General features: G+C 35.4%; 1 protein-coding gene and 1 long non-coding RNA gene across 2 annotated transcripts in view; both read left to right on the top strand.

Annotated features, from left to right (window-relative positions):
• The first annotated feature begins 675 nt into the window (after positions 1-675).
• On the top strand, positions 676-1,200 carry LOC136847551 (piggyBac transposable element-derived protein 3-like). Its single transcript, XM_067119276.1, has one exon. It carries the CDS (start codon positions 676-678, stop codon positions 1,198-1,200), a length of 525 nt encoding a protein of 174 aa, XP_066975377.1.
• A 7,131-nt stretch (positions 1,201-8,331) lies between these two features.
• Positions 8,332-23,276, top strand: part of LOC136847724 (uncharacterized) — a 49,684-nt gene continuing 34,739 nt past the window's right edge. Inside the window, exon 1 of the long non-coding RNA XR_010855811.1 lies at positions 8,332-8,428. This is a non-coding gene — a long non-coding RNA (uncharacterized lncRNA). The remainder of the gene's footprint in view (positions 8,429-23,276) is intronic.

Genomic DNA, 23,276 nt, shown 5'->3' with positions numbered 1-23,276 from the left:
GTTTTCAGCTCATCTATTCCCATTTGAGTGCTGAACAGCAAGTGTGGCACACCTGCAAAGATGGATCCCTCTAATTTCTATAGGTATGCATCAGATGATTTTATACATATATATATATATATATATATATAATGCATGTATGTACATATATATATGTATGTATGTATGTATACGGACTTCTTTTGAGTGAATAGCCAATGGGATAATCTCTTGGCTCTCATTGAGCCTGTAATTATGATTTTACAGTAATTCAAAGTGGAGAGAATACAAATGACGATGCATAAATTCTTCTTACAGCTCAAAATCCTCTGTGGCTCATTATAAATTTCTTCGCGATGCTCAAGAAGCTGCATCAAACTCCAAAAGCAATGACGTCAGCATTGCTATTTTGCCTCCATCAGTTGGTGATCAAGATATCGACAGTGATGAAGAAAATGGTGATGATATTCTTGAGAAGGACTCTATGCCAGAGGAAGTTAGTGGAGAAATTGAATTGCATATAGAAAATGAAAATAGTGATAATGAAGAGGAGCAGTGTGCTGATAATGTAGAGACAGAAAATGGAGGAAAAAGGAAGAAATATCTTTAGGAGCTCATTCCTTACCACCACCAACTGCTGGTGAACATGCTGGTAAGGATATTTATGACATTTTCCAATTATTCTTTACTGATGAAATGGCTGAGCATGTAACAAAACAGGCAAATTTATATGCAGTTCAGACAAATTTTTATGCAGCAAGGGATAAAAACTGTTCAAACTTCCATGTAGATGAGGCTGAAATAAGGAAGTTTTTGGGGCTGTTACTTATCAGTGGATATCACAGTGTACCATCTGAAAATGATTACTGGTCAACAAGTGACCACCTTGAAATTCCAATGTTTCCCAAAACGATGAAAAGAGACAGGTTTCGGTCAATCAAAAGACATTTTCATGCTGCTGATAACAGTAACTTAGCTCAGTCCAAGGTTGCAAAAGTTTTACCTTTACTCGAAATGCTCAAAAAGAGGTGTCAGGCTAATGGTACTTTTCATGAATACCTTAGTATAGATGAATCTATGATTCCCTACCATGGCCATCACAGTGCAAAACAGTTTCTGAAAAACAAGCCTGTGAGGTTTGGCTATAAAATGTGGATGCTGTGCAGTGCAGGTGGGTATCCTTATAATTCTGAAATATACTGTGGTAAAGAAGAAAAGTGAGCCTTGCCTCTTGGAGCCCATTTTGTTATGAACTTATCGCAGCCGGTGGCTAATAGAGATAAACATGTTTATTTTTTTATAATTTCTTCGCTAGTTATGATCTACTAAGTGAGCGCATCAAAATATTCGTGCATGTGGGACATTTCTTGAGAACGTACGCGAAAATGTCCTTTCACTTCAAGGAAAGAATTGGAAAAAAAGGAAAGGGGTGTCTTTGATTACAGGTCAGGTGGAACAATATTATGTACAAGATGGTAACTATTATGGTGTTACCCCATTACAGAAATGTGAAAGAAATGTAAAAAAAAAAAAGTTGGAAAAGCTTACGTTAGTCAGCCGTATTTCATCAGTATGTATAACAAAGGAATATACACACGTGTGTGTGTGTACGTATGTATGTATGTATGCATATATATATATATATATATATATATATATATATATATATATATATATATATATATATATATATATATATATATATATATATATATATATATATATATATATATATATATATATATATATATATATATATATATATATATATATACAGTATATACAGTATATATAGGTATGTATATATATGCGCACATACATACATACGTACACACGTGTGTATATATACATATATATATGTGTGTGTGTATGTATGTTTGTGTACCGCATCTCGTGGGCAATGAAAATTATTTACACTGGAGATCCGAAGAAGGATAGTAAATCATGCATTCTTCGTGAAACATCATAATATTAACAAACTTATTTCCATTATATTCATACGTACAATTATTATATTAATATGTAAATGCAAAGAGTCAGTACAACTGAAAAAAAAAAGAGCTGATACGTCAAATTTTCAAACAGTTATTTATCTCAATTCTTTTGGGAACAAGGCCAAAGTGTCTCGTTATTTCCTTTTACATAATTTTACTCCGAATCTTCCTATTTGTTTGTTTTTCATTTGTATTTCAGATTTATATGCCTTTTAATGAGCAAATGGGTCCTTGACAAATTAAGGCCCCTTCGCGTATGTTGGTCCTAAGCTTCCATAAATTCCTCTACGAATGTCCTTTATGCTCGCTGTTTTGCATTCGGAATAACTATGTGTTTGTTTAGAAAATCAGTAAACTTCGTGTCCAGAGGAAAACAAAATATTTATTTCTCAGATCGAGGCTGAATGTTGACATTACGTGACTCGTACTCTTTGATAGTGACCTTATCTTGCATGCATGCAAAGGTTATTCCTAGAAATATTTCAGTACCCTATCACTGCTTGTTATTGTGAAATGTTTCCTGTACCTCCGACAAAACTAAGGAGGGTTACAATTGTATTAAATAGCATCGTTTATAACAAAAATAAGCAGGATGTGCCCTCTCAATTAGAATCACGATCTATCTAACGTAGCCAGATATTTTGTCCTTAAACCAAATTGAATTTATTGGCGACGGTGATTTTACGTTTAATCGTACGATCTTAAGCCCTGAAATAAAGAAATTTAGGAAGCAAATACATATGGCAAAATTAACATAGTAAAGAATATCTCTTCCAGTTCTCAACAATTATTTTTTGGAATGTTGTTATTCCCACGCCCTGGTCCACGGATGTTCAAGAGCTCATGAACTGACTGTTTTGGTAGCTACAATTCCAGTTTCTGGCCTGACAGATCCAACGTCTGCTTATATATATATATATATATATATATATATATATATATATATATATATATATATATATATATATATATATATATATATATATATTAACTTTATTACATACACAATTGTTCTGTGCATTAGTAGAATTACTAAAAGGACCTCATTCAAACTGGATGGTATCTAACGGAGGTTTTTATTCAGAAAAAGTTACAAGCTTTCTTGGACAAACAGTCCACATTATCAAGTATCCGTACAATGAGCAGACGCATAGTCCAGCTGTATTTATATCTGTGTGCTGGGTACTTTTAATCCTATAATCGCCTAGCTCCCCCTTTGTGACCCCCACCCCCTCGTGATCTTGGTCTTTCACTGATCCCTTCTTCCAGGTGTCCGTTTTCCGTGCGTTCTCTTGCATTTTTCCTTCGTTTCCTTGCTACTGTTGAGTATACGATTTTTCTAGATATGCTGTCTTCAAAGCCGTTTCCGGTGTTCCCTGCCATCGTGTTGTTGGTGCAAGTTATGAAGGCGTTCTCTACAATCAGTCTAGATGTTTTGTTGGTGTTCCTGTAGAACATAAGGCATTATAATCAGACGTCGGCAGTTGCCAAACACTGTTGAGAAAATGATCACAGAATAGACTGGGAAAATATGAGTTTTCTCTACAGGAACACCAACAAAACATATAGACTGATTTGAGTTCCAAGATGGCGGAGCGCACACGCTCAATCCGCCAGCTGACCTGCCTCGGGCAACGATTAGCTCGGATCGGGTCAGCACCTGGAATGTAAGGAATTTCGGCAGTCCCACGAACAAAAGGAGATTAAAGTGGTCTCCCCCAAAAGGCAGTGGTGAGAGAGAGGTTTATTGAGGCGAATTGCCCTACAGTGAATCATACTAAAATAAATGAATTAGGTGCATATTCCTTATTTCATTTGACTTATTGGCTGGTGAGATGGCGTATGAGAGGATACTCTCGACAGTATATATATATATATATATATATATATATATATATATATATATATATATATATATATATATATATATATAGTGAGCACTCGGATTTATAGCATGTAATTCGGGCTGAATTACATGAGGCCTTATTGTAGTAAATTTATTTTTGCCTCAGTTCAGCGTACGAAAATATGCGTCGTTGCAGAATTGTCATGTACCACTCGGCTTCTCACTGCGCCTCTTGGGCGAAAAAGCCTCTCTGTTGGTGTTCCAGGGAACGGGGAAGCCATGGACAAGGCTTCACGTCATACGCTCAGCCTTCGTCAACAGGGGCTCTCGTAACAAGTCAGATGGACGTGTCAAAGAATACCCGGTGTTTGGGTCACTTGACTATGTTCTTGCTTGCTGCCTCTGTGCTTGTTCGTTGATTGAAAGAAAATGTTTGTTTGCTTGGATCTGTTTTGCCTTTGCGTCTTTCGAATTTTAGTTTTCTTTGAAGGAGTTCTAATGACTTTTCGCTCGTAGATTATTATTATTATTATTATTATTATTATTATTATTATTATTATTGCTAATAGATTCACAATTTCGTGAAAAACAATCTGAGTAATAAAAATCCACAATTATATAGTAAATATATTACTATGTAAAAAATCAAAGACTTTCGAACACCTGAACGGTGTTCCTCATCAGTGTTAACGTTAACACTGATGAGGAACACCGTTCAGGTGTTCGAAAGTCTTTGATTTTTTACATAGTAATATATTTTACTATATAATTGTGATTTTTATTACTCACATTATTATTATTATTATTATTATTATTATTATTATTATTATTATTATTATTATTATTATTATTATATGATCTATGGACATTCACGTTACTTTTGAAGTTCAAAAATGATAAAGCGAATCATAAAATGATTTGGTCAAATGTTTTAAACAAGTAAACAGATGTGCTCCTTACTAATGGCGATGAAGCATTTTTAGGACTTCTCTTATATAACTACATAATATTGCAAACAATAATTCGTTAGATTACCTGCACCGACTCTTTATGATAAATAGAGCAAGGCAATAGTTCAGTTTCATTTATAATTGTCTTTTTACCAATAGAACGGAAAATAAAGAAAAATTAACATGATCAACAACAATTACCGTTTCAGTCATCATTTCCCGTTGATATCCGCTTGAATTTCTCCATGTATCGTGTTCTTCAAACCCAAGAAATTGCCTGCTTTTCTTTACATCAGTACAGTGCAAAGAAAATTTTTGACACCTCCTAATGGTTGGTTAAATATAACACTCATCACATAATTAGTACAAGGCAAATAAATTCGTCTTTGTAATAACTTCAAACTCATTTGTTTAAAAAATGTACGATGCTAATTAATTAGTATTGTTTATTTGTCGATATTGTGTGCACAACAATAATACGAAATATTACGAACAGAATAGAAATTATGTCACTCTTGGACACACCGCTGTTGCAACGGGGTCATGTTGTTCTAGAGTTAATTATTATCAGACTGAGTGAGTTTTTACTGAAGTTGTCTGTTGCATTTGACGCAGTATTGGATTCCATGTAAATTTACAACTGTCGAATTAAAGACAGAACTAGTTAGTTATATTAGTTATTTATAAGAAGCGTTGCGATTTCCGATCTGTAGATTTCAAAAAATTTATGATTACATTATTTCCTAACAAGGCTTTTATTTGAAGCACCACTTCATCAATACTACAAACAATTATTGTTGTTAATTTTTGGCGTTAAAGTGCTTGATATATTCTGTATTCTTTACAGTATCATTGTTGCATCTTTGTATTTACTCAAACATACACAGACATGCACAAGCATAACCCACTCGTGTTCCTTAAAGTTCAAGCATAGATAGACAGGTAGATATTCTCATAATAAGGGTTGGCTTCAGAAACAGCAAAAGAACAATCACTTTTGCATTCATCTGTTAACTGCGGGATCAAAGGATGAACCCGACGTGCAAAAACTGAACGCAGTCCGCTTTCTATATTAAGGTGGGAAACTCGCCTCTATCTTTCATGTACTCTCGAACTTCGTAATTGGAAGGCCCACCCGTCTCACCACCACGTCTTCTACTCCATTCGGCCATCACTGAGGGGGTTTCCCCTCTTCCGAGAATCCAAAACTTTCAAATGAAACAGTCTGTCATAATCATATCGTGCTCCATTTTCTCATAACATACAATAACCACATTTCACTTCAGTGAAGAAAAATCAGCCCAACAATCCATTCATACATTCCTACTTTTGCGCCCAGTGACAGTTCTCTTCTTTTCCAAAAATTTTTAATACACTTTGCTACCTTGCTCGTTTCACATGCTCTGTGCCTCGCCTCGCCTCTCATGATGTCACCGTTCTTTACATTTACCCCTGAAAACCAGTTCTTCAATGGAGGGGTGGATAGAGCTCTCGGCTAGCACGCTGTTGTCCCAGCGTTCGACTCTCCGACCGGCCAATGAAGAATTAGAGGAATTTATTTCTGGTGATAGAAATTCATTTCTCGTCATAACGTGGTTCGGATTCCACACTAGGCTGTAGGTCCCGTTGCTAGGTAACCAGCTGGTTCTTAGCCACGTAAAATAAATCTGATCCTTCGGGCCAGCCCTAGGAGAGCTGTTTATCAGCTCAGTGGTCTGGTTAAACTGAGATATACTTACCTTTACCCCTGAATGCCGATATGACTTAACCACTAACAGTTTTCCACTACCCACATGTACAGTACATTCATTTTTGTCTTGCTGACATTACTTTCCGATGTTCACACTCACTGACAAGTCTCTGCAGGTTCCTCTCATGATCACTGTCCGTAGGGTGGTAGCGCCGTCAGTGCACCTCATGCGGGGGCACTGTAGGCATTGCTTAAGGTTCTTTGCAGCGTGCCTTCGGCCCCTAGTTGCAACCCCTTTCGTTCCTTTTACTGTACCTCCTTTCATATTCTTTTTCTTCCATTTTATTTCCTACCCTCTACTAACAATTGATTCTTAGTGCAACTGCGAGGCTTTTCCTCCTGTTACATCTTTCAAACTTTTACTGTCAATATCCGTTTCAACGCTGAATGACTTCATGCTCCCAATGCTTGGCCTTTCGCCTAAACTCTATATTAAATTCAATGTTCATGGTCACTGTGTTATCAGTGAAGGTCACTCAGTTTATCCTGCATTCGCAACCCCGGTTTTTTAATCCAGTAACTGTAACTACATATGCCCTTTCCCAAATATCTACCCATATCCCGGCTACAGAAAGATTGTCTGTAGTGGAGATATAAACGCCCATGTTTTTTTTTACAAAACATGTCACACTGATCTCTGCATCTTCTTGTAAAAGCTTCACTTTCGTCTAAAACATCTAGTTTCTCCCAACAATTTACCTACTCAATCATACTCCCTCACCACCCTCCACGTTGCGTTCCTATTAATTCTGCCAGCAGTGTTCTTCAGTCCATTTACATCACGAGTTTTTTCCTTGTAATATCAATTTTTATCACACAGCTGTTCTTAACAAACATCTGCGCAACACTCCCCTTTCTTTGTGTAAAGCCACACTGTTCTTCCCCTCTCAGTCCCTCTGCCACCAGTCTTCCTTTCTCAGTTTAAAATCTCACCATTTAATTTCCTTCTTAGCATAAGCAATTTGATGTCTCTGTTGTTCTTAGTCTCCTCCATCACCTTTACTCTTATACCAATAAACAGTTATTCTTCTCACCCATTCCGTCGGTACCTTTCCCTCTCCCTGGTCTAAATCCATTGTGGCTGTGTGTTTACGTGTTTTATTACAAGTCATAAATCAAAACTGTGGAAATATTACAAGTACTTGATCAAGAATTTAGTGCCAGTGAATTTCTCAGTTCAGCTAAAATTTCCTATGGTGGATTAAATTTTAAGGATTAAAATCCTTTAAATCTACTAAAATGCACTTAAATATCACCCTTAATACCACTCATCTGCATTAGTATACTCGTATATAAGTGAAATGTTAAACTGTTTGGTCATTATTTATTGCTTGATCCGTAAGGCCGTCCGTATGTCTTTTAAATCTATCTTAGATCCTCCCAATATTTATGAATGTAATGTTTCATCATGTCATTAATTATAATCCAACCAAGATGGAGAATGCTTCCGGTAGTATTAATACAATTCCTCCTCCATTGTTCCATTCGTGGTGTGTTGTTCCTTGCTTTTTCCATCCTTTTCGCAGTCGACTGCATTTTACTGCATAAAATTTATGTCCTTCGTACTCTCCAGTGTAAATAAAGTTATGAGCTACATTAATTTAAAGACTCCTGCTTAACTTATATAAATTTGAAGTCTTCACATATTGTGACGATGAAATAATATTCAGGAAGCGCAAGAGTGCAGTGTACTGCATGTGGGTTGTACGCGCTGTTGTTGTGACTTCTGTTCAAGTATATTAAGCGGCTGATGTCATTTTTATACACGCAGCAATGAACTTGTCTTATCTCACGCTTTTTTCACACAGGTATATTGGGGTTGAAGCCGCAAGTTCGTCTTCGTTAAGCAGAATTATGAGGAATGCGTCGTTGAACGGCCAAGAATTTCATTTATGAAGAGCACTTGAAGGTGAGTTCCAAATACGAGCCCCACTAATCGCCGTTTAATCTCTTCTAAACTAGTCGTTATCTGGCTTGCGAATGGCTTTTATGCCTGATTAGATTTACATAATTCAGTTCCTTGTTCGGGAAAGGTTATATCTTGAGATAATGGGGTGAGAAAAAGACACGACTGTTTTCATTTTAGGTTGCTGCATATTGCAGGAGGGGTTTATACATTAATTTTCCACGGCCAAATCCCCCTTCCCCAGCCCACACCCCGGCAGCCGAAGAAATGTTACATAAGGTCAGAGTATTTCAATGTAGGATTTAGTATGTTTCAGAGGGCCTATAATTTATGCCTCAACTTATTCTAGAACAAAGGTTATTAATTAGACTCAAAGACTTTCATAGGAATCAAGGACTTTCGTAGGTACGAAGTACAAAAACGGAAACCGGCAATCCAGTTATCATAACTAAGTAGGTAATAAGAGAGATGAAAGTACCAGTGTATGTATTCAATGTACAAAGAAAGGATGTTGAAAGCGCTAAGCAGTTAAACATTACGCAGTAATTTTCTGTGGCAACATTAACTGAGAAAGTGCATAGTAAAAAAAAGCATTCATTCCATTAAAAAAATGCATGATCTGTGCTAATGCATTAGACTTGAAGCGAATTATTAACCTGAACTCGGCAGTAAATTGCTTGTGCGAACGTAACACAGAACAAAGCTTTGAATATAAACATTGTCCCGAAAGTCACGCGATAACACTTTTCGCCAAAATGAACAGAGAACACTTCCTAGAAAAGCAAGCATTCTTTCCCTGAGAGAAATATATGCCTAATCTCAGCCAGCGTAGTCTCGGCATCAAAAATTCCTCCTTCTCTTTAGCATAACACAATTACCAAGAGTACAACTTTCATCTGGACGGAACTGCTAAGCCCCATTTCCCAAATGAAAACGCTGTAATCTAAACGGGGAAATGGAGATGCAATTATTGCTATCAATGCAAGGCATCTGAGGCCGTACAGCCTTCCCCCTTACCCTAAATCCAATTCCCAGAGCAAGAGGAAGAAGAAAAAGAAGAAGAAGAAGAAGAAGAAGAAAATGAGCTTTAATTAAGCCTTTTCCCGGATTATTCTGCCATAAAAACCGTTCATTGGTAATTAGGTAAAGAATATGATATTTCATACAAATTCGGGTGGGTATTTCAGTCTCGTTGTTCTGAGGACATTTGTGCAGTTTTCTGACCACTTTCAGAAAATTCCTCTCGTATTCTTTTATAGTTTATGTTATTGCTTTCTGAGTAAATCATGCAGAAAATCTTATAAAGTAATTCCAATACATATAAAACAGCCGCTGATTTCTTAACGGTTATACAAAACGTTTGTAACATTTACTTAAGGGTTCTTTAGTTATTTGAGTCATACAAACTTATATTACAAGAAATAGTATGAAAATTAAAGAGTTAATAATTCGGATATAGACTTTTGAACTAAATCTTTTACTGGGTTGGAATCCGAAGAGAATATTCAAATAAGCGTTTACATTTATGTTAAACATATATATATATATATATATATATATATATATATATATATATATATATATATATATATATATATATATATATATATATATACTCATATATATTATATTATATAAATATACATACATATATATATATGTGTGTGTGTATTTTTTAATAAATGATGCACTTATTTGAATATTCCTGCGGATTACAATCCATTGATGATTTCTTTCAGCGGTTTGTATTCCACTTCAATCACCCAAAGTGGACACGTAACTACGTGGTGCAGCGCTAAACACACACACACACACACACACACACACACACACACACACATATATATATATATATATATATATATATATATATATATATATATATATATATATATGTGTGTGTGTGTGTGTGTGTGTGCGTGTGTGTGTGTATGTATGTATGTATATATATATACATATATACTGTATATGTGTGTGTGTATGTGTCGGTGGGGGGGGGTGTCACCAGAATGGCATAATTAAATGACGACTTTTTGAAAGAATAATCGGTCAGTAACTGAATAAAACAATACGTACACATCAAAAAGCATTTATGATTACGGGCCAAGCGAACTGCTTCGGCTTTTTAATAAAACATGCAAGCCAATATTGCATATTTGTAATTCCAATCAACCGATAGCATTTCGCAGCTCAGCTGTTGACTGCATGCATATATCGATTTCAGCTTAATAAGCTTGGCCGTGAGAGCCGAGATACGTTTTATAATTGTATTTTTTTTTAATATGTATGAATTGGACATTCGACCAGTATCCACTCCTTCATTCAGGGTATGCATAGTTTGACTTGAAAACCGTTTGGAACATTGTGAAAACTTGTATTCCTAAATTTATTGTGGCAAAATACAATAAGGACTTTAACTTTCCCTCGATTCGAGCTTACGTTCTTTAATCTTGCTGTCCAACCTCTTTAACCATTACCCCGTAGGGGGGTTAGTGCCGTCAGTGTACCTCATGCGGTGCACTGTAGGTAGTACTTAAGGTTCTTTGCACCGCCCCTTCGGCCCCTAGCTGCAACCCCTTTCGTTCCTTTTACTGTACCTCCATTCAAATTCTCTTTCTTCCATCTTACTTTCCACCTCACCCAACAGTTGATTCATAGTGCAACTGGATGTTTTCTTCCTGTTACACCTTCCAAGCCCTTTTAGTGTTAGTTTCCGTTTCAGCGCTGAATGACCTCATTAGGTCCCAGCTCTTGGCCTTTGGCCTAAATTCTGTAATCTGTTTATCTTTAATCATTACTTCGTAGTGCAACTGTTGGCTTTCCTAGAGCCTTGTACATCTTTTCCTTTTTTATCCTGGATGTCTTTATCTTGCTGTCCAACCACTCCATCTCCCTCTTTTCACTGTCTTAAATGGTGAATGGCTGAAAGTGCTACAGCGCATGCTTAGTTTGACAGCCTAAATTTCATGAAACAAACCAAAAGAAAATACAGTAAGGAAGTTGCATAGATTTTGTTCTGGAAACTTTTCTAAGCTGAAAATAGTAAGTTTTTTATGTCATTAGAATAATATTGATTCATTAATTTTGTCAGTTGTGTCCTGCTTATTTTGTGCACTTTGGCATATATTTTAGAGTGTGCAATTGTAGTCTTGATTCCACGTTGCAAGTGTTTATAAACCATGGACGTAAAACTTTCTCTAGGTACACAGGCATAGAATTTGTGGCGGACAAACATATTTTGTATTTAGATTGATCTTTATTGAATAAGCAATTTCCCCCAGCTATAACTATGCAGTCACACATGCGTGCTTCGTTTATCATTCATAATTCCGTGGCACGTCATCCGAGCACGAACGGATGAAGAGTCATTTGAAGTGGCTTTAGAAATAGTAATGGGCAGGACCTGGTTCTTGAGTCTTAGCAAAAGCAGATGGATGCTTATGGGTATTACATGAAAGGAATATTCAAGATGGGTATTGACTCTACATAATGGTGGGATGTGTAATCATAAATCTTATATCTGTTTTCTTGTCGGAACGGTGCTCTTAAAGAAGGGGCGCTGTAGCTACAAAATATCACCTCGACCTCCTCTGTAGAATTTATTTCTCTCCTTGCGACGTCAGTGACCACACTTGTGCGCCACCATTAAATAAACACATAAATCAGCCTCTCTCATTATGAGATTCAATGCAACTATGAAAGTCGCCGGGAAATAACGCCTATAATTTTCATAGACAGTTGGGCCGCGAGGTAAAAAATGTATCATAAACACTATGTTTGTTTGTTCTGTTTTTATGGTCTGCATATCACTCAGTTGATAATGAGAGGAAGCAAATTCAGTTAATCACTCTCGTTAACACAGGTTAACACAGACATTTATCTACAAAACGAGTGTGCGTTATTGGCTAATAATTGTCGTCATGAATTTACCCTGAAACTGGATCATTTCAGTGTCCATTGCTGTTACTTAATGAGCAAAATGATGGAATTTTAAGCCTAGAATGAGAATGGTAAATGTTAGATTAAGATAAACATATTGACTGCCAATTATTTACCTAGCAGCCCAATTTTCTTTGAAAATGAGAGGTGTTTTTCCTGGCGATTTTTGTTGTTGTAATCAGTCCCATGGTGGAATAGACTCTGATTTATTTGTTTATATAACGTGGCGTCGCAAACCTGTGGTCATTGACGCCCCACCGAGAGAAACAAATTTTGAGAAGAATTGAGGGTGGTATTAAATATAGCGCCCCAGTTTTAAAAGCAACACTCTCAGAAGAAAACAGACAAGATTTGCAATGACATATCCTATCACTGTGCAGTGTCAGTATCGAACCCTTGAATAATCCTTTCAAGTGACGCCCAAACGTGTGCATCTTCTGTCCTAGAATTCAGAATTGAGTTGTTTCCATAAGACTGACTTCAGACTTTGTGGAAACAATTTTGGATTTTAGGAAGGCATATAGTCTAACATCAGAAGTTTAGAATCACTTGCAATGTGGAATCAAAACTACAGTTGTGAATCGTATGCTAGAGTTTTAGGTAAATAGTGAGTTACATGCCCGTCAAATAAAAAGGGCATATGATGTTCATCGAGGTAACTTTATATATATATATATATATATATATATATATATATATATATATATATATATATATATATTCAATGGATCAGAAGTATGGAAAACAGATCATTTTAGAAATATAGAAAACGAGACATTAGGAGGTATACCTAAACCAGGAACATAGGATATTTCAGTAGTTCAGTATTCTCAAACAGTGTATATGCTTCAATAGTTAGCCAAGGGCACATTAAAGGCAAAGGTTAATGCCATGTGTAATATGCTGTGAAGTAATGAGTTAAGCTTACTCATTTTGCATGCAATATACGTTTGAATTTAATTCTTACCTGAAGGAGGTGCAAAGTGATTTCAGTAACGAAAGTGTTACTGTGTCAGAATTGCTTCATCTTTTTTAAATGTTATTTAGTTCGTATTTCATATAAGTGCGACGTATAACGAAACAGCACTTTTCACAGGAGCTGGTGTACATTATGAACAGAAACAAATTAATAAACTGTGAAGACACACGCACACACACATACACACCCAAAATACACGAAATTGTGTAAAACAGTAAAACTAATTCGCAACGGATTCGTATCTTCTGACCAATGCCTGGCACGTAGGCAGTGAGAATTTTGTTTTAATAGGCCTACTTTTTTATTCTATTAGTGTCATGTTAAAAGCTATCTAATTAAAGTACAAAGACTTAAAAAAGAAAGGTGTAGCAAGTTCTTAGTGCTATGAATATTGACAGTCCTTCGTATATAAGTTTGTGACTAACCGGATTTTATATACAGACATTAATTCTGCATATATTCAATCTGTGTGAAGGGAAACACAGTTTAGCAGAAGGGCAACTCTGTGTCCCCATAAATTGAGAAATACAACTGTCGAACTATTTCCCCTTTTGATGACAAGTTCTCCTTAGAAATTTACTTCGTCCTCGTGGCGCCTTCAGTAAAACAAACCATGCGTGTAGTATGCAGATATGCAGGAAAAGGCACATATATTTGTAATAAAAGCCTGCAACGTTAGATAAGACACGTTCAGGCCTTGTAGGGAACGATGATGTTAGTCATCAAGAAAATACATATCGCAGATAGAAAGCAACGCGTTCAATACGTGTAAATCACATCATCAAATAAAAGTGCATATACGAAGACACTATTCAGAGTTTATACAGGATAATTTTCGCAATAAAAAAAAAAAAACATACGTGCTACGAATAGCAATCCCAGACATCAGTCCAATGCTCTTTCATATCCACGTAGCAAATAAAATTCTCTAACGATCGCAGGAGATACGCGGCCCCTTTTTTCTTATCTATCAGTGCACAGTGAAATACGATAGAGTCACGAAACCATTTCTGTAAAATTAAAAAAAAAAGATATTGATGTCTGACAGAACTATATTTTCCTATCAAAGGGAAACAGATTGCTTTGCCATACCAATGCCAATTATTCAGAAAGAAAAATAAAGGTAAGGGAGAATTGGCCTCAGCAGTTTTGATTATATTCAACTGCAGTTCTGTATTTGCATATATGGCAGCAGGCATGCATAAGCATATATATACATATATATATATATATATATATATATATATATATATATATATATATATATATATATATATATATATATATATATATATATATATATATATATATATGGCTTTTTTTTTTATCACATCACCGTGATTCATATTCAATCAGTAAGCTACAAACGTCCTTTAATATCCAATTCGCTCTACCTCGGAAATAATATATTTTCATATATGTTACCGAAGGGGAATTTTTTAGTTGATAATAAGTTCGTCGTCTCGTGAGCTCGAACCAGCGAAGACAAGAACTCAGGACTACAGTGGACGCATTTTAACCCACGCGTATGTATATATATGTATATAATATAGTCGATAGAATCTATGGTATCTGCTGTTCTCTCACTAAAGTTTTCCTAGGAAGAAGAAAACGCATCGTTATTATTGAAGAGGAAGAAAATATTTACTCACGCGTTCCCTCGTTTTTCGCATCTTTCTCACACCTGTGAATCTATCGTAGGGGATTGCCCTCCGTCTTTCCACTTGGAGAAATCCTTCAAATCCTAAGACCCTTTTTCAGATAAATGGAACATATCCCACCGTCATCTTTAAATGACCCCTTAAGATATCTATCGGGGACTCACAGTGCTGGAGAGCTCAGATTTATTTCCGTAATGGCTAAAGAGGTGCAGCAAAAGCAGAGCTGATGGATTTAGATAGGAGATGTATGGTGAAACGTAGAGTGAAATAAAGGAGATTATCTAGGAATTCATTTGCTACATATTATTGAGATTTACTGATGTGGATATATTCGAGCAACTAACAGGAACCATGATTTAAGCGAGTTGCCCAATAAAAGCTATATCCTAAACGCGTTTGGGAAAGTATAAATAAGTTAATCTGATAAAAAGATATTTAGGAAAGAAACTTTCTCCGAAGTGCGAGTTCCGCTTTGAATAGATTTTTATATCCTTGAGCAAAAATAAATCTGTATTATCATATGAAAGAATCCCTATATGTATGTAGTAATTCTATTGTACGTCGGTAACTTTTTAAGATAACTTCCAGCCTCTTTATTCCGTCTCTTGCCTGCGTTTCCTAATTTATAAAATATAAAAAGAAAATATGCTTCCTGGTGAACAAGGATGTCCAAATAAAATATACAGGTGTTGTTTTTCTGGCCTCCCTTTTTCAACCCGACTACCTGTATTTCATGGGACTCTCCCTCCATTAAAAAGTAAATCACGTGGCTCGCTTTGCTCGTATGCAAATTCTAGGTGACATTTCTGTTTTTACAAAGTTTGTGTTAACACCGTCATTTGGAATGGAAAGTAACATACTTGTTTCATTACGTCTGGATTTAGGATATGTGATGTTTTTATTTACATAAAATTTTTACAAATAGTTTTCACTATTAAGCCATCTCCCCTAAGAAGATTATATATATATATATATATATATATATATATATATATATATATATATATATATATATATATATATATATATATATATATATATATATATATATATCTTCTTAGGGAGGTGGCTTAATGTTGAAAACTATATATATACATATATATATATATATATATATATATATATATATATATATATATATATATATATATATATACATACACACACACTAAGCCCCCGTATTCACGGGGATGCGTACCGCACACCCACGAATAGCTAGAACCCACAAATACTTAGAACCCTTCTAAAAACACTTAGAACTGCCTATTTTGATAGTTCAACCACACAAAAAAACACTAAAAATGTTCATGCAGGTATTATCCTACTTACGATGGGGTTAAGTTCCAAAAAACCCATCGTTTGTTGGAAAAAGCGTATCTCGAATATAGCCTAGCATACACTAGGGTATTTGTAGCATGTATACATGTATGTTAGCCCACCCTACACCATAAAGTATACTCTATACATACATGGTATTGTGATTATTAATGCCAGCTAATTCTGGAGGTTCATGCAGAGTGACTTATAATAATTCAGTACAAAGAGAAATTGAATAACAAACAAGAATTAGCTTAGCCTACACTATGGTATATTGTAGGCACATATGGTAGCGTAGCCTACATTATACTGTACTCTGTATTCACATATCGTATTATAAAAACATCAACATAACGAATATGCATCTTTTCCATGGATCTTTTAAAATGTTATGCCTTAATTCACAGTATCCAATAATATGGTATATATTCTTATATTGCTTTTGTATTATAAATTGCATCATAGCGATCAGTGTTTTGGTTTGGAAATGTTTACGGTGTGTTTATTTTGCCACATTCAACTCAGTTCAGAGCGCTTTTGTTGCTTCTAGTTAGTGTAAATGAATCTCTAGATACTTTATTTATATGGGGCAAGGTTATTTTTCGTTATACTGTACGAAATGTTTCTAAGTCAAAATATAACTTAAATATGTCTCGTTGTGAAATTAATTTAGCTATTTTTTTCATTAACAGATGACGTTGGCCATTTGGGGGCGTTTGTTTTGTGTAAAAAATCAAGATTCAATTCGCTATTTTCACCTGATTTCATCATAATACGAGCTTTACGTATTTATCGTTTATCAGCGTAAAAATAGCAGTAATGCATTCTTTCATGCCCAGCAGTTTTGATTAAAATACTTTCTCTCCAATTTTAATTATGGTCGAGTTTCATCCATGTTGCCGATGCACGATAATTTATAGTCATTAGCAGCTTGAACATTGTTTTCTCAGCTTCAGCTACAACTTGCAGCATAAATTTAGCAGTATATTTCCTTGCTGATCTTTTATCCATACCGAATAAGGATATAATGTAAAAATATATCAGTCCTATTCTGCTTAACGCCATTTGTACTATAACCTATGGTAATTGTGTATTACTGTACGATGGTTGAAAGGCAAGCAAAGGGGCTGTTGTTATCTGATTCAGCGATAAACAAAACAACAGTTTCTTGGTCGGTTGTTTATGGCTATGTGCATTTACACAAGAGTATAACGTTACTAACAATACTTTTATCATTCTCTTTTACTTTTTTAACTAGAAGATGTGATAAAGAGTCGGAGGAAAAGAAGCTGGTCTATTGTAATTTGGTCTCTCTCGCTGCCTGATTGTATGTTGCTGCCTGCGCCCGTGGGAAATTTTAAAAAATTTTATTAACATTGTCATATCGGTATTAATTGCTTACCACATTGCAAAATCGAATTGTCGTAAGGTGAACTATCGTAACTCAAGCGCTACCTGAGTATTTTAGTAGTTTTATCACAAAAAGTGCATTTAGTCATGAAAATGAGATGAAAATACAGTAATTAGTGAATATTTCTCAGTGAAAAATACCGTGATTGGGTGGATTTTCAGCAAATAATGCGTATATATGTTCCATAGAGAAATCCATGAATTGTGAGACCATGAATACAGGGGTTTACTGTATATATGTATATATATATATATATATATATATATATATATATATATATATATATATATATATGTATGTATGTATGTATGTATGTATGTATACATATATACATACGTACATGTATATATATATATATATATGGGTGTGTGTGTGCGCGCGCGCGGTCGTGTATGTATACATGTTTATAACAGACAGACGAGACAGAAAAAAACTGTTTCTGATTCAAGTTTGAGTGTTTGAAACCTATCATGAACAATTTTTACTTTAAATTATTCTAATGCCGTCCAGTGTAACAATGCGTTGTCTCACAAAATATGGTAGACGTTTTCATCCATTGATAGTTCACTCGGAGTAAAATTACTTAACAGTGCAGACAGAGTGAGTGTTATCCATTCCATTCTTTTCAACATTAACATAATGAGAAGTAAAAGTAGGAGTACAGTTCTCAGAAAATGTAGAGGTATATAAAGAGGAGACGGCGCGCAAAGACATCGTTTAATACTGTATTTTTTTTTTTACTGAAGAATATAGAAAAGGGTGTATATAATGCAAGGCAGTTGAGATCATTTGAGAAATGTACTGAGAAAGTGAGAAATTTTCCGTCTTTTGTTTATATTTATACTTTCATCCCCGAGGATCTGGTCTTAAACACAGGATCCGCGGAGCTTCCGCCATGGTTAATACCCTCCTCCGGGATCAACGTTAAAACATGACCAAACTTCGGTAAATTTCTCATTATCTGGGTAAATTTCTCGAATGGTCTCACGTGTACAGTGTTGTATACAGTACTACCTTTTCTATATTGTTTAACCTAAAAAAAAAACATATTAATAAACGATATCTTCTTGCTGCCGTCTCCTTTACATTTACCAGAATAGAAACCAAAGGGAGTGAGCATGCTGGTTCAGTCGAATGATCAAGCTTAAATCCGAACTGGTTGCCTGAGGTAACCAGAAACTCTCGCAACCTGTCAGGGATTTTCGAAGGAGTCGTTGCAACGGCAGGGTCTGTAATTTGAGCTATTAGCGAGTCGTTCAGTTGTCCCTTTAAAGGACGAACATGAAGAACACTCATAACAGTAGTAGTTAAATAGCAATGATGTAAAAAAGGCATTAAAAATTATAGATATCGGAGCTAAGACATTTATCGGGAGCATTTTCATAAAAGCCATAAGCTTTATTATTAGCAAGATTTCCCACAGCCGACGTTACCTCCAAAATTGTTTCAGTGGTTGCAGGAGTAATAGGCATTGATGATAGCATATTAAGAATTCCATCTTGCTTGACTGATCATTAACTCAGTTCAGTACCTGACCAAATTCCGGTCTCCACAAGGCAGCTGTAGCCGCTCCCCCCCCCCCCGCCCCCAACCATGGCCACGCCCCAACCCCACTGCATCATCAACTTTTCCCGGCAGAACCGAATCTACGTGCCGGTAATTCTTTCGAATATTCAGCCAGTTTGGAGAACCGCTTGGGCGACTGAACATCATTGTTTCATTATTCAGTTGCCTTACAGCCATTTTAACAAATGGTCAGTTTTGTGAGTACTAATTCATGAATATTCTGCGTTAGGTATTATATTCTAGGACCTGGAAGAGCAAAATGCGTGTGCGCGCGTTTTTGTATGTCTGTGAGACTACGCATGCAATTCTAATTTACTGTGTACTTTGTGCTAAAGTTGCCATAATCAGATAAGTTGGTTTAGATTAAGCTGGCGTGCTAGCACAGGCCCTTGCCCTAAGCATGAAAGAGAGTAGGTGGTCTGATATGGACCTTCGGATTTTGACAAACCAACAGAGACGGTCATTAGACCGATACAAGGCTGCAGTCTTTATAGTGACAACTCTCTACCATTTTACGAATCAGAACGAAACCAAATCGGTAGAACTTTGAAGAAAAGTAACAATGGATAGTAATAAGTCAGGAAATTTCCCTACACCAGAATGCTTCGATAATGAAGAAGCGTTTTTAAAGAAATCGTTGGCAGGAAATGTCAGTTCTTATATCAGTAACTACGAGTATATATAATTACTTTAACCTCAAATTGAATATAAAAAGATTGTCTGTGGAGGCAAAAGGAAATGATCCAGGTTCAGAAAATAGTCTCGTTGGGTGCTCTTTCCTACTCGGTAAACCTAAAGTAATTTTTATACATGTGATAAGGATATTGAGGTAATGAATTCAATCTTCACCCTGCCCACATGTTTCTGCAGGATATCCTTAAGTTTTATTGTATCTTAGAATAATGTGGAAAAGGTAAATCAGTTTTGCTGATCGGAATTTGTAAAAGTTTGCAAGTATATACATACATATATATATGAAATTTTTTATTACACCGTGATTTATATACAATCATGAAGCTACAAATGTCGTTTAATATCAAATTCACGCTACCTCGAGAGTATCTCCGATGGAGAATTATCACCGAAGGGGAATTTATATAAGTGATAAATGAACAGGTACCACTGGGACGCGAACCCTTGACATGGACCCATTCAACGACACCAGTAGACGTTACCACCGCGCCATCAAATAGCGAGTGAGAGATGGGCGAGAGGATTCAAGAGCGAGACGCCCTCACCTCAACGAGCACCTGTTACTATTTTTTATATGATAAACTAGAAACGTCAAGATGAGTTTCATTGATTTACCACTACCTACGACATATACTCACAAGTACTCTGTAGGCCGAGGTGTTGTACAGCCAGTCATCTCTATACAAGAAAACGCAACGAGCCTCCATATATTGTTCTCTGTGTGAAACAGTGCACGATGACGATAACCTACTGGTAATTAACTCACCATTTGGACTTGCCATCTCCCCGTCCGGTCCCAACATCTACTCGCAGACCTTTATGCAAGTCAAGGTTTTGGAACGATACGTAACGAACCTAGTGTTGTGACTTTCCGTCTCGACCCTTTCTTATATTGCCGTCACTTTTGGCGCTGTTGTTGAATCTTGGAAGGTAAAATGTGACTCAAATAGTGGAAGAAAATTGAAAGACGGTGCTCTGAAATACCTAGCCCCCGTCACCTCTCTTCTATAACACCTATATTTTTGCAGTCCGGGAAGGCGTCATGAATTCCTAGATTTTTTGTTTTGGAATACAATTTTTGTTGCGTAACATCAGACGCCACTGTAATGTAAGTAATGTATAAAGTGTTTCTCAAATAAAAGATGAAAGTAAAGCGGCAGTATGCCCTCACAAGGACGTATAATTTTCCGTTGTGGAAGAAACAGTGGAAGCGGTAATTACCTGTAATAAATACAAAAGCAAAGTGAAATCGGGTCGTGTACGAGTTAATCTCGAAATTGCTCAAAGAAAAAATTGCACTGTCTAGCAGCTGTAATAAGACAGAATAGCAGCTGGAAATTGGGCTGAAAAAAAAAATTATCCTAATGTAATTAAGCTAAAAAAGCAGATGTAAAATGAATTGAAACCAAATTAAAACCAAACAATGCAAACTGAGTGCTTCAGGGAGTGCTTTCACGCACTTAGAGCCAGGCGGTACCAGAAAATATCTGAATTTTTGTCGAACTGCACAAACGTAATTACGGCAATACATATTCATTATCTCCCCCTACCTTTTCGCCCCTAAGAACCTTGGCAGGTAATGGCTTTCATTAAGCTATCCCATCTAATTAGAATATGCAAAATTCTATTATAGTCTACTCAGCCATTTTCAATTAAGCAGCTACCCACGTAGAGGGACAGGTGATGAGAGGGGGAATTAAACTTCATGACCTGTTGTTCATTCACTATATATATTATATACAGTATATATATATATATATATATATATATATATATATATATATATATATATATATGTGTGTGTGTGTGTGTGTGTGTGTGTATATATACATATGTATATGTATGTATGTATGTATGCATGTATATATATACATACATGCATACATACATACATACATATGTATGTAGTGTGTTATGCATGTATGTATATTTATATGGAGTACCACTTAACAGAGTTATCCCATTACCGTTAACAACCGAACAACGAAAATGAATGTTACTGAAATAACAGAACATAAAAAGAAATTACATATCTTTATCGCATTTAGTGCCCATAGACCTGTTATATCATAAACTTTTAATTCGTTCCTAAATTTTCCTTTTTAATGTTTTCAAATGACCAACACCTTAAAGTGTAAAACTTCCTTCAACTGGTTTTTTGTTTGTCTGTCCATAACTCCTTATCGCTTTAGGCGATCATACGGTAACCGGCAGTCTTTTACCTAACTCTGGAATAGTATAATTATAATTTCAGGAAAGGCGGCACTGAAGCCACCTATTGGTAGCAGTAAGAAGTTTTTTAATTAGATGTGTGTTAGTCAGTCGAAGTCAGAAGTTATCAGCTGGAACTGAAAAGGCTAGCGGGTAGCAGTCTCATCAAGAAAATATTTTACCAGCCTAGATTTGGAAGGAAACATCCGTCTGGGGACACACTTTCAAAATAGGAAAAGCAAGAATATTGAAATATATTCGGCCCAGTCCGCCTACATACACACATTTATATTTATATATATATATATATATATATATATATATATATATATATATATATATAGATATATATATATATATATATATATATATATATATAGAGAGAGAGAGAGAGAGAGAGAGAGAGAGAGAGAGAGAGAGAGAGAGAGAGAGAGATATATATATATATATATATATATATATATATATATATATATATATATATATATATATATATATATATATATATATATATATATATATATATATATATATATATATATATATATATATATATATATATATATATATATATATATATATATTATATATATATATATATATATATATACAGGTACTAGTATATACATGACTTTTTTTGCATGTATTTTTCCCCTCGTAAGTACGTGGCTAACCTTGCATTTCTCAGTAAGTAATTTGCGATGAGGTTGCCATTCCTAGCCCCCCCTCCCCCTCCCGCCTCCCCACCTTCCCGACTGCAACTCATTGCAGTCCATTATTCACATTCATAAGTCAACTCATTATGGTAGATAAAAGTGAACCTCAAATAGCTAACCGTTCATATATGCTTTAAAGCCTTATCGTAAGCAATTATAACCATTTGTGTGGCAAGGGTTGTAGCTGTCACAAAAAAGACTTAAAGCGATTTCCAGTTACTTGCTATTGGATTTCATGGTCCTGTGTCTGTTTCGATAAAATTAAAAAATCTGCAATTGCTTAAATAGGTACCTCTAATTTTTCTGCCTTTTCCTTCAGTCATTTGACTGTTCTAATTACGTAGTTTTTTGAAAGCAG

This window comes from Macrobrachium rosenbergii, chromosome 17 (assembly GCF_040412425.1).
Source record: "Macrobrachium rosenbergii isolate ZJJX-2024 chromosome 17, ASM4041242v1, whole genome shotgun sequence".
NCBI lineage: Eukaryota > Metazoa > Arthropoda > Malacostraca > Decapoda > Palaemonidae > Macrobrachium > Macrobrachium rosenbergii.
This window is presented reverse-complemented; position numbering and strand designations above follow the sequence as displayed.

Coding starts and splice junctions, on each gene's coding strand:
- LOC136847551 (XM_067119276.1), top strand. CDS start 676: ATGGCTGAGCATGTAACAAAACAGGCAAATTTATATGCAGTTCAGACA.